This window comes from Uloborus diversus, chromosome 4 (genome assembly GCF_026930045.1).
Source record: "Uloborus diversus isolate 005 chromosome 4, Udiv.v.3.1, whole genome shotgun sequence".
NCBI classification, from domain to species: Eukaryota; Metazoa; Arthropoda; class Arachnida; order Araneae; family Uloboridae; genus Uloborus; species Uloborus diversus.
Window position 1 is genome coordinate 20,697,423 of NC_072734.1, and position 16,788 is coordinate 20,714,210.

The window sequence follows — 16,788 nt, forward strand, 5'->3', positions numbered from 1 at the left end:
AATTGTGAAATCTCACAGAAGTCACGCTGGGACATATTCCCAGTGATTTCACTGCTGTAGCTATTAATTACCCAGGTAGCATACTTCGTTTCATAAACGTTTTAAAATGGTTGTTAACGTTCTGACACCCATTTTCAAACGCTTATGAAACGATTAAACGTTACTTGTGCTACCGGGATAGTGACCAGTTTCTTTTTGTTTATTTTGAAGACGTCACTGTAACGTCACGTTGTGACGCCGCAGCGGACAGACATTCATAAATTGTTGCAATCTGCTGATGACTTCACGCGATATCCATTTAATGGTTTTATTACAGTCACTGATACTGCTCACTGAATCATTAGGGAGTTACAGTATGACTTCGATTTAACAATACCCGCTTAAACGATTTCCTTAATTAAGTGACACATTTCACTGGTCCGGATTTAACTGCATTGAATGCATATGGTCCTCGAATTAAAGATATCCTTGATTTAACGATAACTTTTTATAGTATCTTGACCATCGTTAAATCGAGGTTATACTGTAATTCCAAAATCACCTCTCCCCTCCGCAGGCCTTCGCCGGTGTACACGACTCCCCGCCCCCTGGTTCCTGCGGACAAGTGCAGCGCTCGCCACTGCGTATTGCCGGACTGCCGCTGCGCCGGGCCGGACGTGCCCGGAGCCCTGCCCACTCGGGACGTGCCCCAGATCGTGCTGGTGACCTTCGACGACGCCGTCAACGACCTCAACTACGAGCTGTACGCGGAACTGTTCGAGAACAGGCGCAACCCCAACGGGTGCCCCATCCTGGGCACCTTCTACGTGTCGCACGAGTGGACCGACTACGGGATGGTGCAGTCACTTTACTCGAAAGGACACGAGATGGCGTCGCACTCCATCACGTAAGTAAGATGCCATAGGTACCAACTTTCCAGTTAGTGTATATGTTAGTGCAAAATGGAAGGAACACTTACAATGTATAAATGAAGAATCGAAACCACACGTCTATTCTAAACGATTTTTGGGAATTCTGGAAAAATGTATTTAATATCCTCATATAAACAATAGCCGATGATCGAGTAACCCGCGAGTTTCACCAATGAAACTCGAGCCCAATATTTGATAATCTGTTTTGGTAATATTTGTACCTCAGAACCAGACTGACGTAAGTCCAAAAATTGCGATTTTCCGTTTATTAGAGCATTGTATATAGAAGATTATTCCGCATCGTGCCATGTGAACTGAGTTTTTAAAAAGGAATCATTTTCAATTCTTTACCAGGGTGAAAAGAGCGAGCGCCCAACCCTTTGCATGGGCCAGAAAAAAAAGATTTTCCTCTCTCCTGTAAAATTATCATGTGTCACTTAAGTCCCTCTGACTCTGAGGTACAGATATTTAACAATGCAGGAAAAGGCTTTAACGTGACAAAGCCGAACTCGATCCGGTAACTTCAAAACTGTTTTACTTGTAAGACTGTGTCATTTCATGGGAATGAAGAAACGAAAAGTGTTCAACAATGAACGCTATCTACTGGAGTCGAATGTTAATCCACTGGAGTTAGGGTTACAATTTCAAGTATCAAACAATCACCAAACTGGCAATGGCTTCGTTCAAATGTAGAAGCAATTTTCACACGTCATACCTTGACGGGCAATTTTCTAGTTTATATAGATTGATTTAGTCTTATTGATATTCTTAAGAAAAAGCTTTCAAGTATAGGAAAGCCAATAAACCTGTAATTGAATTTTTAAATTAGGACACGTCTTCATTTGATTGGATCTGATGGACATGTTTGTTTTTGAATGAATTAAGAACCTAAAAACATTAACAGATGTTTTCTCATAACCTCAACAGCAAGTAGCACAAAGTTTGACAGTGTAGATCAGCTACAGGTCAAGTGACCAAAATAAGGGTCTTCTGTTGACCGAATGGACATGTTGTCTTTTGATTGAAACAAACCTATGGACATGTGTTTGTTTAATTTAGCGCTCTTAAGTTTTCAAATAGAATTTAAATATGATAGGATTGTCTTTGACTGAAACTAGCAATACTGTGTTGTAGGAGCCATACTGTAATATTTTAGTCATCTGCTAACTCAATTTTTGTTGAAGTTGGACATACAGTGGCTCCCAAAAGTGTTCGTACACTTTGAAATTTTTTAGTAAAACCAAAATAACGCGAAACTGAATTCGAATATGAAGTCCAATATTTTTTCACATCATTCCTATGTCATTCTAAATAAAGCCCTGTAGTTTTTTCAAAATGTTACGGATCTTTTTGAATTGGTTCAAAAAACGAAGAGACAGGGGAAAAATACGCGACAAAAGTCATCGTACGCTCAAATGTTTTCGAATAAATTCATGATTAAAATTATCATGTGTCGTTTTTTTTAAAATTATTTTTGCATTATGTAGACCCTTAAAATTCATTTGACTTTAATTTTTTTATTTATTTATTCCTCAATATTGTGCTTATTACTTTAAAATGACTGGTATTCGTAAAAAAACACAAACAGCATTCGAAATTTGAATTTTTTCCTCACAGTAGCGGTAAATTTTTTTGAAATGTCTCTATATTAGTTAATTTATTGCATTCTGTAGTAAAATGCTTGATAAAATGCTTTAAATATAAGAATTAGACCGAAAACAAGGTAAGAAAAGATCAACCGGCAAAGTTGACAAAGCGTGATTGAAAATTTATGAAAAATACACATTAGTGTTCTGTAAAAGTTTCTGCAGAGTTAAATGAAAATTTTTACATTTAATTTTCACCTAAAATTGTTCGCCAAGTTCTCTGATTAGCTGGATTAAATGGGACCTCTTTCCGCAGAAATTTTCTTGGCCGTGCAAAAAACAGAAAGCTTACGTTTTTCGTCCCAAAATCAATGATAAATAAGCTCAAAACGTTTGGAATTACGTCTTACTTACAGATGAAGAAAAATTCAACATTTTTCGTTGAATTGTTGTATAATTGTAAATAGAAGAAAATATTAGGAACTTAATCTGAAGAACTTAGTTGAACCAGTTGATCAGAACGGTGGAGGTTCTTGTGTGAGTATGCATATCAATATCAGGACTTGGTAGTTTGGAATTTTTTTATGAAATAATGAATCATGCTGTTCATTTAAATATTTTAAAAACCAATTTTAAACTCTTAGCCAAAAATTTGGTTATCGGAAACATTTTTTTTTTTTTTTTTTTTTTAATCAAGATAACGATAAAAAGCAAACGTTTTTCAACGTTTGCGTCTAGTGCCTCAAAAATTGTCCTAAAGTTTGAAAAATGCTCCTTCAATCTCCAGATTTGAACTTAATGTAACATATTTAGAGCTATCTGGAGGCTTAGATTACGAAGATACGGCTTTGAAACGAAAATAGAGCTAGAAACAATAATAAGACTCGTAGTGTGGTTGATCACTTACTCAGAAATTACGCAAAAAAAAAGAAAGAAAAAAGAATGAAATCTATTCCCAGACATTTAAAAGGTGTTGTCGATACTGCATGGTATTCTACTAAATAATAACTTAATAAAAAGTTAGATTATTCAATAATATATAGATATTTTTAAAATGATAACTTCTTATGGGAGGGTAAACCGATTCCTTTCGTTCGCGCATACGACAGAAGCGCGTATGCTCGGGGAAATTCTGTTTCTTTACTCTTTGGGTCAGCTTTAAGCGTTAAGTGATAGTAGAAAAAGTAATGAAACTAACAGAAGATGGATGATCGTCGCAACATAATGCAATCTCTTAACGAAAGGTGAGAGTTTAACAATACAATATAATACCAAAAACAATGTAAACAATATATATTCAAAACAGCATTTAATCTTTAAATTTATTTTCAAAACAAAAACATTTTTGCGATTAGTTATACTAAAAATATCTCGCTTCATTTAGGGTTTTGAACTGTGATAAGGTGTACATATTTCAAACGAACTTCATCCCGGCAGACTCCGCAACGCAGGGGTTCGGGACGAAAGAGGAAACAAAAAATAATAAATGATCATTTAATTTGTGCATCACAGAATAAAATCTAAACTGACTTTAACTTGAAAACAATCACTCGTTAAAAATTTAGTTGTTTGGGGGGGGGATCCGATAAAGTGTGCGGTTAGGGTCCCTGGTGATTTTTACAAGGGGGCGGGGGCAAAATATAGATCATAGGCTGATCTTAATAATACGCCAATTTTGTCGTTTCAGATTTAAGCTTAACCTTGTGGTTTGGTTATGGTGATAACATTTATTAACAATTAACATTTTAAAACAGCATTAAATCTTTAAATTTATTTTCAAAACAAAAACATTTTTGCGATTAGTTATACTAAAAATATCTCGCTTTGTTTAGGGTTTTGAACTGTAATAAGGTGTACATATTTTAAACGAACTTCATCTCCGCAGACTCCGCAACGCGGGGGTTGGGGACGGCCAAGAAAACAAAAATAGTAATTAAACATTTAATTTGTTCATCACAGAGTAAAATCTAAAATGTTCCGTAAGTTTGAGTGTTTTTTCTGATAAACGCAATATTTAGAAACGACGCTTCATTTAATCTATTGTTTTTGCGCCGACATCAAAACTTATGTTTAAAAGTAGTCTGAATGGTGATCAAAGAATAAAATTATTTTTCATTTACAGCAATTTTGAAGTCGGTTCTATTTATTATACAATTCCTTTGATTTTAACCGGAGATTTTAATGTTAATTTTGCTTCTGATCGAGCTAAAAATTTAGTATCGTTTCTACCATCCAAATTACAATTACAAATGATTTATAAGCCAGAAGAAGCCACTACAAGTCACGGAACTGTACTTGATGCAGTCTTTGCAAGATTTTTAGATAACATACAATGCAAAAATTTCGTTGATTATTATAGCTACCATAAGCCAATTGTTACTTTCATAGGATTAAATAATGATAATAATTTAATATTATGAAAGTTATCACTTCTGCCGGGCGTCCCGTGACGCACATTTTTTTAAAAGTGTACGAAGACTTTTGTGAGATAAAATTTCCGACACTTTTCGATTTTTAAAAAGTTAAGTTTTAATATTTTTTTTAAAACTTTCATGCCGTTTTGTTGAAAATTGAGCATAGATCTTATAATTAGATATTCCGAAATATTAATTCTAACTAATCGATAGGGTCTTATTTCATTGAAAGTCGTAGATGTACGAACACTTTTGCGAGTCACTGTACGTGGTTCTGATTGGTATCTCCTCAGTTATCTAAAATTGAGAAAAAAAATTTTTTTTTTGTAATACATTTAAAATGAATTATTAGTATGGTTCAAATTTAGCCTACCTTTTAGGGTCACAGAAATGGGAAGCAATGTGTGTTTTTTTTTTAAGTAATGCCATTTTACCGCAGAAAAAAAGATGTTTAAATACCTCCCATTTGTAATTCACATCATCACAAGATACTATCATTTATAATATTGCATAGAAAATTTCAACAGCTGCAAAAATAGCTTCCAAACAATCAGTTCAGAATTGTTGGATGACGCGCTGTGTACAATCTTGCAAACTTATTATTATTTTTTTTTTTTGCAAAATAAATACCTGAAAACTTCTTTCGCAGTCATAGCAGGTACAGATTTTTCTTTTATTTTCTTTTTTCTATTTTTAATTTTTTTAAGTCCCAATGTACTAAAAAAATAAAATAACATAAAGTTAACCGATATGTCTCAAAGTTACCGAAGTTATAGTGTTATTATAATTATTTTAAAAGATAATAAAACTGGTTTTAAACTGAAAATGAAGAACATATTTTCCGTTAAGCATACCTATTCAAATTAAAAATAATTGTATGTACTAGGATTTGACAAATCCTTGACAACTCTTCACTCAAATGATACCATTTTCTTTTAGGCACAGCCACGGCGAAAAATTCTCTGTCAGCCACTGGGCGAAAGAAATTAACGGACAGCGAGAAATCCTGCACCTGTACGGAGGAGTGAAACTGGAAGATGTCAGAGGCATGAGAGCTCCCTTCCTGCAAGTTGGCGGGAACAACATGTTCGAGATGTTGTACCAGACCAATTTCACCTACGACTCTTCGATGCCCGTCCTGGACAACAATCCGCCCTTCTATCCTTATACACTAGACTACAGCCTCGGACACGAGTGCATGATCCCACCTTGTCCAACGAAATCCTTTCCAGGACTGTGGGAGGTTGGTAGCTGGATTTGAATTAATATAATGTCTCTTTTACGATTTAAAAACAAAAACAAAGTAGTCTATAAATTAACTAGTCATTCAACAGAAGTGAAAATATTTTTTCCAGCAACTCCGTAACAGACTCCAGAGATTGTAGGGTCCAGAGACTCTTTTCGAGTTCATCAGTATGGGAAAAGTTCGAAACAAGGGCGGAACTGCTGTCTCTGGAGGCTGTAAAAGAATTTTTCGGTATCTTTGCTCTAGCCATAGAGTTGGCGCAGTATAGCCAATCTAGGCTCCAGTGCCAAAAAAGTCTATACCACCAACCAACAAGCTATAGTGCAGTAAGATTTCCAGCGATCGGCAACCTAAATGAACTGACGATCTACTTTCCAAGTTTGGCAAACACTAGGATCGACTTCACTGGCTGGTGGGGCGGGAAGGGCTGATCTCACCTCGCTGCGTCACTGATAAAATTCTGTTCAAAATAATGTTTTCCTTGGTAAAAAAAAATATTAAACATTCGTACCAAGTTCTATCTGTCAATCCATACTAACTTTTGCGGACATTATATTTTTCAAGAACAAAAGGCAAAAATGATTTTTTTTTTCCTTTTCATATAGAAAACGGTGGTCCTTTCAGCAATTTTAAAAAGTTCTAAAAAAATCTTCAAAACTCTTTTGATTCAGAAGTTAAGCCTGATTTTTCACTAGAAAATAATGTTTATTTATGGTACTCTAAGAAAGAAATTAAATAAACAGAAGAGTTACAGAATTTCGCCGGGATCGACTGAAAACAGGCTCGAGATCGACCGCGCGATCGTGATCGATGGGTTGCCAATCGCTGGTTTATACAATGATTTGGTGAAGACTCGGCTCAACTAGGTTATAAAGGGTGGTTTTTTTTAGAGGTATAGAACTTTAAGTCGGGAGCACTGTTTGATCTGTGGGCCATTTTGATAGTTGTTACTTGTTTTGTGTTTAGTTTGGTTTGTCATTTCATCATGAATAGACAACAGGACGGTGCAACACGCCACACAGCGCGTGTCACAATTGATTTATTGAAAGAAACTTTCGGTGAACGAATAATTTCGCTTAATGGACCGTGCATTGGCCTGCGAGATCATGCGATTTAACTACACTGGACTATTTTTTGTGGGGCTGTGTGAAGTCTCAGATACACCGATAAGCCACAGACGATTGACGCCTTGGACAAGAACTTTTACCACATATTGTGGCATACACATACGGTCCCCATTGCTGCAAAAAGTGATAGAAAATTGGACTTCCCGATTAGACGTTCTCCAAGCCAGCGGAAGTGGCCATATACAAGAGATCACATTAAAATAAAAATGGCAAAGAATCATCTTTCGAATAAAGCCAAATTCATGGCGATTTATATCATTTAACGGTGTTTTATTTGAACCTAAAGTGCTATGCTTCTAAAAAAAAAATTAAAAAAAAAAACCACCCTTTATATGTAATGACAAACAAGAACTGATGAAATGTCTGATCAGAAAACTTTTGGCATTTTGAAATATTTATCATTGGACATATTAGAAGAACGACTATAGTTGGGGCAAACCTGTGAAAACTATGCAGATCCCAGCTATAGCATTGCGATGAAGATTTATTATATTGGACACTTATCCCCATTGCGTGTCCAGAAAAGCAACGCTCATCTTTTAATTTTAATTACGGGTCATAGTGTTTCTTCCATTGTTGTACTTTTCAAGCATAAAGTACTTCCACAAAACTTATCAAGTCACTTTTCGATGCGAGTTGTCACTAGTAGTGTTCTACAAATTGTTTTAACGCTCTTTTCCAACATATATTCTACTAAAAAGGCATCATTTTAGTAAGCTCCCTTGACGATGTCAGAACAATATCACAAAAACTAGCTTTTTATTTCTTGTCGATTCCAATCAAAAAAATTTCTAACCAACTCTGCATCTCTAATTTAATCATGTGCACTTAGAAGAGGCATCATTTTAGTAAGCTCAATTGCCAATGTCAGAACAATTATCATGAATAAAAACTAGATTTTTTTATTTGTCGATTCCAATCAAAATTTCTAACCAACTCTGCATCTCTAATTTAATTATGTGCACTTAGAAGAGGCATCATTTTAGTAAGCTCAATTGCCGATGTCAGAACAATATCATGAAAAAAAACTAGCTTTTTATTTTTTGTCGATTCCAGTCAAAAAAAATTTCTAACCAAATCTGCATCTCTAATTTAATTGTGTGCACTTAAATTATTGATATTCTTAGAAATCAATAGTTTTGATAAATTATTTAATGTACAATAATTGATGTCAAATAATGTAAATTATCGCCAAACAACTAATTCCTGTATGATTTCTCCAAACATGGCGGCAACAGTCGCCATACAGTTGTAGAATGCTGCCAACTAGAATAGCTTCCATTAGCGATGAATTCTTAATCTCGCAAATGTATCCATCTTTATCTCACACTTTGGCTTCGTAATTTAACGAGCTTACTCGAAAGCACATTTTACATACACTAAATCGCGGACAATTAGTAATCATACTTGGAATTAATGCCTGCTAAGTTTTACAATTTAATTTCAGGTCGGAATGGTTATGTGGAACGACTACAGAGGAGGTCGATGTTCCATGGGAGACGCTTGTGCCAATCCCGACAACGCTGAAGATGTCTTCAAAATGCTTCTCAAAAACTTCGAGCGTCACTATAAATCTAATCGTGCACCCTTCGGGCTATATTACCACGCTGCGTGGTTCGTGACCCAGCACTACAGACGGGGCTACATGAAATTCATCGAGTACATCAACTCCAAAGACGATGTCTACATAGTGACCAATTGGCAGGCTCTACAGTGGATGAGAGATCCCACTCCCTTGTCCAGGATCAAATCCTTCAAGCCCTGGCAGTGCCCCAAAGACCCTGAGAAACCTGGACCTTGTCACCACCCGACATCTTGCAGTCTCAACTACAAAGGAGGCAGCAGAAATCTGAAAACGTGCCAGCCTTGCCCATCCACTTTCCCATGGACTGGAAGAACAGGATTCGATGAAATGTACGCTCTGTAAATGGTGTGATTTACCATTCGAAACTGTGATCGAACCCAGTGTGATTTTTCATCGAGAACAATGGTTGGTCGACCCGTCAAATCGATAAAAACTGGATTCTCGAACCATTCAAGTTTAATAACTATGGAAGAAGAGAAACTCTACCGTGTAAATTTTATTTATGCTCGATTGGTGCCATTTCTTGTAACACATGCAAAGAACAAAAACAGTTAATTTATTTGTTTAGTAAATATAATATACTTGGTATCAAATTCATTACCAAGACTGAATGAGCTTCAGCCATAATTTCAAACTTCGGATATTTTTTTTACAATTTCAACATGGGTGGTTTGCTTTTAACATTCCAAGCTCACTAGCATAGTCTTATTGCTTCAATTTTATCTTCATCATATTGTACTAGACTTTGATTTTGTCTAAAGGTCAAGAGTTCAAAGCCTCGAGGGCTATAATTTTGACTTTGTTTTGCCAATTTCCTTTTAAAAATTTTGAAAAGAGCATCACCAAAAGAAAATATTTGAAACATTTCAACAAGAAATTCGAATGTCTAGATATATTCAAATCATAACACACAATTTGAAATAGTGAAAAATAAAAATCACAAGCAACATCAATTTCATATTAACATAAATTTTCTTGAATTTTGATTCAAAAAGAGGGAAACTCATTGACGTGACATGATTGCTTTTTTAAAAATTAACATAGAAACACTTCTGGTAGGTAAATCTGTCAAAGAAATTAAAATTGACAGAAAGATTATATTGCAGAAGACTTTACATAAATAACTCACCCTATAACTAAGGAGTGTGGTTCAATAATTACCAAGAAAGCATTAAAAAAAAAAAAATCAACAGTTATACGAATAAAAAGGAGTTTAAAATGTTTGTCTTATAGCGCACCTATGTTTGTTTTTATTTGAAGGAAAATTAGCACTTGTTATTAATATTTCACTAGCCCAACTGCATACTATAATTCACAACTTATTCAACGGATATTTTCTTAAATTTAGCGGTAAGTTTTAAATATACTTCGAGAAAGAAAAACATGGTGATGAAAAACAATTTTTTGAATAATTTTGAAATATAGGAAATGTTCCTATGCAACAAAACCATTCAACTCACACAAAAAAAAAAAATAAAAAAATAAATAAATGAAAAAATAAAAATAAATCAATAAATAAAACAACATAGTGACGTTTCTCACTAGAAATTCACTGCAATTCTGAGTGTTATTTTGCTATGTACTGTTGATACAGCTGCTGCTGTATTTGTATTTCTCCATTTTCGGAGAACATTGGGGAAGGGTTTGATATTTTTCCAATCAAATAAATTCCATTATTTTGATTTGTGTACAGTGTTGTATGTGTTCTCATTCAACTGGTTTTGTGTTGGAAATTCATTTTTAAAAGTTATTTACAACTATTACTTAAATAGTTGCAAAAAAACTTTTCACATGTGATTCTGTCTCAATTCAAACTTTCAAAATAAGTTACTCCAAATGTTAACTTGGTTTAATGATTAATTTACTACAGAAACATGAGTTTTCATTGATGTCTACACCTTCAAATGACTGCTATTTGTCATTGGAGTATATTTTTGTAAAATGTTAAAATAAAATAAACTTTTAAAAATGTTTTTAATTTATTTCCTACTTACTTCACATGTACATTAAAAGCAGGGGTACCCATCCCGAAAAGGACATGCTCCCCCCCTAAAATTAATACCCTAAAACAGTGGCCACAGTGGTGTCATCCCCCCCCCTACAAATGCAAAAAAAAAAAAACCTTAAGTGTTCTAGAACTACATGCGTAAGTTTTTGGTTGGTTAAAGCATAAAAAACAAAAAAAACCACTATGGCCCTTTTTATATAACTTTCCCTAGACGAATATATGCACTGCCATCGGGAGGTCAAAAAATCAGGGGTTCAGGGAATGTATGAAATTTATGACTCCTCAATTATTTCAAACACAGGAAAAGATAATGGGTTTCAAGGGTTTTTCTTTTTTGAGCAATCACGATTGTCAATTGTTTTTATTTGACCGTCCTTGAATTTCGGTTCCTTTTTCAATCCCCCCCCCCCCCCCGCGCCCGGCCTCTCGATGCTGCTCCTCTAGCGAAAACAGTCTCCAGGTTGCGTTCATATCCTACACACACACAGAGACACAAACAAACACGCCTATACACACACACTCGTGATTGCGAAAAAACATTTGAATTCCAAATGTCAAAATTTAAATTAATTTTTATTTTTTTGAGAGGAAGTCACTACTAGATCAAAGTACTGACAATACGATTCTAATGCTGTTTAATAATCACGCGATCATTGGGAGCAAAGGAAAGGGGGTCAGAGGGGTTTTCCCCAGAAAATTTTGAAATTTGTCATCTTAAAAATGCATTTTAGATGTAATGGGGGAGAAAGCAGTTTGTCGTGGTGATGCAACTGCATGTGATACAGTGAATAAAATTAAAAATATTAAGGGAAATTTTCCAAATTGAAGTATATTTATATTTTTGAAAAACTTACAATTCCACTTTGGGTGTCACCCCCCAGACTGTTGAAACCTGGGGCGGACCGCCCCCGGTAGCGACGTAACTGCCTAAAATACTTCAATGGTGCAGTCTGCACCATTCCTCCACCCCTTTCTCCCTTGTGGTCATCCTACTGACTACCAAACGGCACGACCTTGAGGGTCACGGATTTGGACAAAATTCTAAATATAGGTCAATTCTCACAAGGTACGAGCCCAGTTGAAGCGGTTTGACTGCATAGGCCCTAGTTTGGACGCAACCGCAGTCTAAAGTTGGTGATTTGGACCCAGAAATGTAATGGAGTTTCCTGAAGAATTACTGTTTTTACTTCCTTTTCCGCAATTGTACTGCAGTATGAATCATTTGCATACACTTATTTTTGAATTAATTACTTAGAATACTAATTTTTAATAAGTAGTTCTCAAATTTAAATTGAACACTACTTTAATTTCAAATATGTGATTGCCATAATAACATAGTTACAAGATTTTTATCGCTTGCATATGAAACTAATTATTTTCGTTTTATATTAACCGTCTGCTAGTAAAAATTATTTATCGTTTGCAAATAAAAACATTTAGTTTAACTGGATATTTATCGTCTGCTATAGATATTCCAGTGATAAACAAAAATTAGAATTTGAGAAAAAACTCCAAAATATTGCACATGACACATAAAAAAGCAAAAATAAAAAATCGTTTTGACTTTTCAAGTAACTTAAAAAATGTTCATAAATAAATAGGTATTCTCCCTTCCACTCGTGGTACTAGCAAAAGACGTCAAATGTGTTGGGAGAACGAACATTGTGTTGAAGTCTGAAATTCCAATGGAAACGCCATTGCATTTCTGGGTCCAAATTATCCACTTTGGACCCGTGTTGCAGCCAAACTAGGGCCTATGCAGTCAAACCGCGTTACCTGGGTTCATATCTAGTGGGAATGTACCTATATCTAGAATTTTGTCTAAATCCGTGACCCTCAAGTTCGTGCCGTTTGGTCGTGAGAAGAAATAAAAGGTGGAGAGAATGAAGCCTTTTATTCTTGAAACAAAGATCCGAAGTCACATGATAGCATTTGAAGTGAAGTATTGGATGAACTCGGATTTCCTTCATTAGTTTTATGTAAAATGTATCGCCCATTCCTCGTAGCTGAATCACTAGACTTGGGATCTTTGTTTCAGCTTTTCCTAAGCCAATCATTGGACTTGCTAATTCCATTTACTAATTCCTGCTATAAGGGCCATCCCTGTGAAAAGAATTTTTTTTAACTTTTCATATTTCTCAATTAAATGGTTAAAATGTTGGCGACACTTAATTTTGGACTGCAAAGTTTCCCAGAGCAATGGCAAAGTAACTTCCTCTTAATGTCAGGAGCAACAAAATAACAGACAGTTATTCAACAGCATTTTTTTTATTTCAAAAATTATTAGTCCAGTTTTTACGTTCTAAAACCCACATTGAACATGAACTGATATGTAGCAATGAAAACATGAACTATTCAAAAGGTAGAACCTTTCGGTTGCAGGGATTCCAGAGAGAACTGAATATAGAGAAATACTGAACATGAAAACATGAATGTTACATTATGAGTAGAGTACACATATTTACAAAATTCCTCATTTGAACAGATATATTAGGTAGCTTTATTGTGTTACAAATATATAGTTTAATAAATATTACAAAACAAAAACGATTGAATGTCATGGAACAAAAAATGATGAAACATTCAGCAGATGATGTTTTATGATGTACTGTGATAGTGTGACATTACAAAAATTAAAATGTGGGGGAATCACAAATATTGGATGAAAAATTGATTGATTCAACGGATGAAAAATTTTGAAATTAGAAGCACCACAATGAGTAAAAATAACAAACATAAAAACTAGCTCGTTACAAGGAAAGTAAAAAAATAATGAACAGAAACAATATATTATACACTCCTCCATACATAATTTACATTTAGCGCTAACATTTCTTTCGCATATGCATCACTTAACAGAAGCTCTGAAAATTTGATTCACTAGGAAGTTTTATCATACCACAAGTAAAGAAAATTGCACTCATGTACAGTAGGGGCATAGGAACCAACTGCTTTTGAAACATCTAAACAGGCGGGCCATCACGAAAGAAGAGATACATTATTTTGTCCTTTTCCTTACAGTTTTACAGTTGCAGTTATCAAACTTTGGACGCCTAAAGTATGGTATTTGTTTTGTTAGCAGTGGCATTTTGGTGAAAGTGGTTCGGAATGAGTTACGATTCAACATGAGCACCTTTTTCATTCCTGAGAAGGTCAAGAAGAGGTGGTGATTATTTAATTGGATGAGTTCAGTAAGATAAGACCACAACCTGACTGTCCATGAATCAATAGCAGCCCTTCACTAAGCTTCGAACTATTTCAAGATGGCCCTCAAGTATAACTAAAATTTGACCACGGAGAGATGGCAGGTGGTGACTTTGAAGTGGAAAAATCATTTGTAACAGGTTGTTTGTTATTATTTTGTAATAGATAGGATCAGATAGAACTCATCTGTCTCTTACTACTCAGCGCTTTCTGGCTGATTCTACCTATTACAAAGGATACAATTGAAATCCACCATCTCTCCATGGTCAAGCTTTAGCATGTCTGCATTTTCCATTCACTATTCAATATGAACTGTTATCAAATCTTGACTAAACAAAAAAGTAAAAACCAACTTATGGGAAAACAATAGATTCCAATGCCCTGCCCTGCACATTAATATGTCAAAGGGGAAACAATTGGAAGACTATGCAAAAAACGGCAGATTTTTCAAGCTGTAGGTCATCAAGAAATCCAAAAAAATAATAATTTAGTAATTTAGGCACACTGTGTATAAGATATTTTGCTTTTCAGATTAGGAAAGATATTTAAGCATTGAATATGACATACTAACTTAATTTCTAATCTTTTGCATAATATTATTCCTTTAACATTTAGTCAAACATTCACACACCTTTTGATATCATCACATTGCTGCTTAATATCACAGAAGCAAGTATTAGCTACAAATATTTTTTGAAAATAAATAATGAATTTATTAATGCTTGTCAATCATGATGAATTTATATGTATTCTGAAAATGTTAGAGAATTCTTTCAAGTTATTTTCAGTTAAATTACATTTGCTGTTAAACTGGATGTTCATGTTGAACTCATACGAAAAGTCCAACAACTGAAGGATTTTTATTCAATTAGTAGTCTGAAATAAGTTTTAAATCATATTTCCGAAAATCATGCTCATAAGTAAAAAAAATCACTGGTATAATTATTTAAAATTACTGTGTCAGTCATCTGACACAGTGGCTTCAGCTATTGGATAGGAAAACTATATAAAAAATTGAGAACTCAAATGAAGCCACCTTGCCTCAAAGGGTGAAGAAGAAAAAAGTTTGCACAAGTCATCGAAATTTCTTCACACTTTTAGTAAATAAATGAATTTCTTTATCTTTTTTTCGTTTTGTCATTTTTGAACCAATAAGCATTTTTTCCCCTTTCATTAAAAATTTCTATTTTTTAACATTAAATTTAGTACTTTATTAGAAGACATTTTATGCAGATCCACAATCTTAGTTTTCCCCTATCTATTATTTGAATTGGTTGATTTTGTGCGACACAATTGGTGTTTTGCTGCACACATAAATCGTAGGGAATGCCAAAAACACAAACTGTATCAATGTCTATAATTTACTTTAAACAGCTTTAAAAAAAATAGGTATTAATTTCACCAGGATTTAAAATATCGTAGGATAGGATGTTGTGTTCAAAACTACAGAGTTCGCAAATGTCATAAACTTGACTAGCAATATCATTAATATTGAAAATGAACATCAAATAAGGAAGATAAAAATCCCAATGACCAATCCAATTGTGGTTTATTATCAAAATATAAGCTCCAGCAATTTTTAAAATTTCATAAAATGATGTACATTCATATATCATGCAACAAAAAACTAAAAATCTTATGACAATTACCCTTTTCTCAATGCAACTCAAAAATAAATTTTATTTAGGAGATGAATAACAAAAAAGTAACAAACAAGTCGGCATCAGATGATGAATAAAAAATCAAATTAATATCACATTGTAACAAGATTTAAAAACCTTAAAGCACATAAATATAATTACATTCAAACTCGCTTATAAGAAGACATATTTTCCTATCAACTTAACATTGTACCAAGTAGTTCTGATTTCCCCTGCGAATCTGGGTCCTGATTAAGACAAGATTTTTTATGAGCGAGTTCCACTTTCTATAATCTGTGTACATGATAGACTTGAAAGATTCAAAATTCAATGATAAAAATGTCCTTTTTAAGTATCTTACATGTATGGAAAACTATACACAAATGAAACACCTAGAGCAAAAAGAAAAAAAGGAAATTATTAAAATTTATAAATAAATTCAAAACACATTAAAAAATGTAATATTCACATAAAATTAGAGATTACCTAATACCTTAAAGAGCAGTTATGCACTAATGCACAAATTAGAACCACATGGAAGACCGGAGTTCATGTATTTTTAAGTGTGAAATAATGTGCATAACAAAGGGGCACAGTTTGAGAAGTACTAAAAAAGTAAAATGTTTCTCATATTTCATAATATCTGACTTTCATAAAAAAGGACTCACAAATTAAAAAGTTAGATCATTTTAGTAAATTGAGAAAAAGTGCCATTTTATAGCCCTCCCCCCCCCCCCAAAAAAAAATACAATTCTAAAGTACCAAGGTAAAGAGTCCAAATTTGACTGTGCCCATGCAAAAAAAAAAAAAAAAGGTAAACAGAAGCTGAAGTTCATAATCACTGTTGAGCTGTTTATAAAATGGATCTGTTAAGGTGCTGTCACAGTTACACTATTCTACTATCAAAGAGACATAAAACTTTTTGTAATTTAAAAATATTTTTGAGGCTCTACCTTTTCTATTCCCAGGCTCTCAAATAGTAAAGAATGTTTAGTCATTTGAATGATTACTTATTAAAATCTGGAAACACATTAAATACTTTCGGAAGAGGCAATTTATAAATAATT

At 34.0% G+C, this 16,788-nt stretch overlaps 2 protein-coding genes across 2 annotated transcripts in view; one reads left to right on the forward strand and one right to left on the reverse strand.

Moving 5' to 3' along the window:
- The window catches only part of LOC129219780 (uncharacterized), a 242,999-nt gene extending 232,169 nt beyond the window's left edge, over window positions 1-10,830 (forward strand). The window contains exons 8-10 of the mRNA XM_054854080.1: window positions 557-886; window positions 5,851-6,154; window positions 8,732-10,830. Of these exons, the coding sequence (XP_054710055.1) occupies window positions 557-886; window positions 5,851-6,154; window positions 8,732-9,211 (1,114 nt within the window). The 3' untranslated portion in view covers window positions 9,212-10,830. The remainder of the gene's footprint in view (window positions 1-556; window positions 887-5,850; window positions 6,155-8,731) is intronic.
- A 2,302-nt stretch (window positions 10,831-13,132) lies between these two features.
- LOC129219781 (phosphatidate phosphatase LPIN3-like) overlaps window positions 13,133-16,788 on the reverse strand; it is a 103,862-nt gene continuing 100,206 nt past the window's right edge. Inside the window, exon 18 of the mRNA XM_054854081.1 lies at window positions 13,133-16,113. The gene's annotated coding sequence lies outside the window, so the exon portion shown is untranslated. The remainder of the gene's footprint in view (window positions 16,114-16,788) is intronic.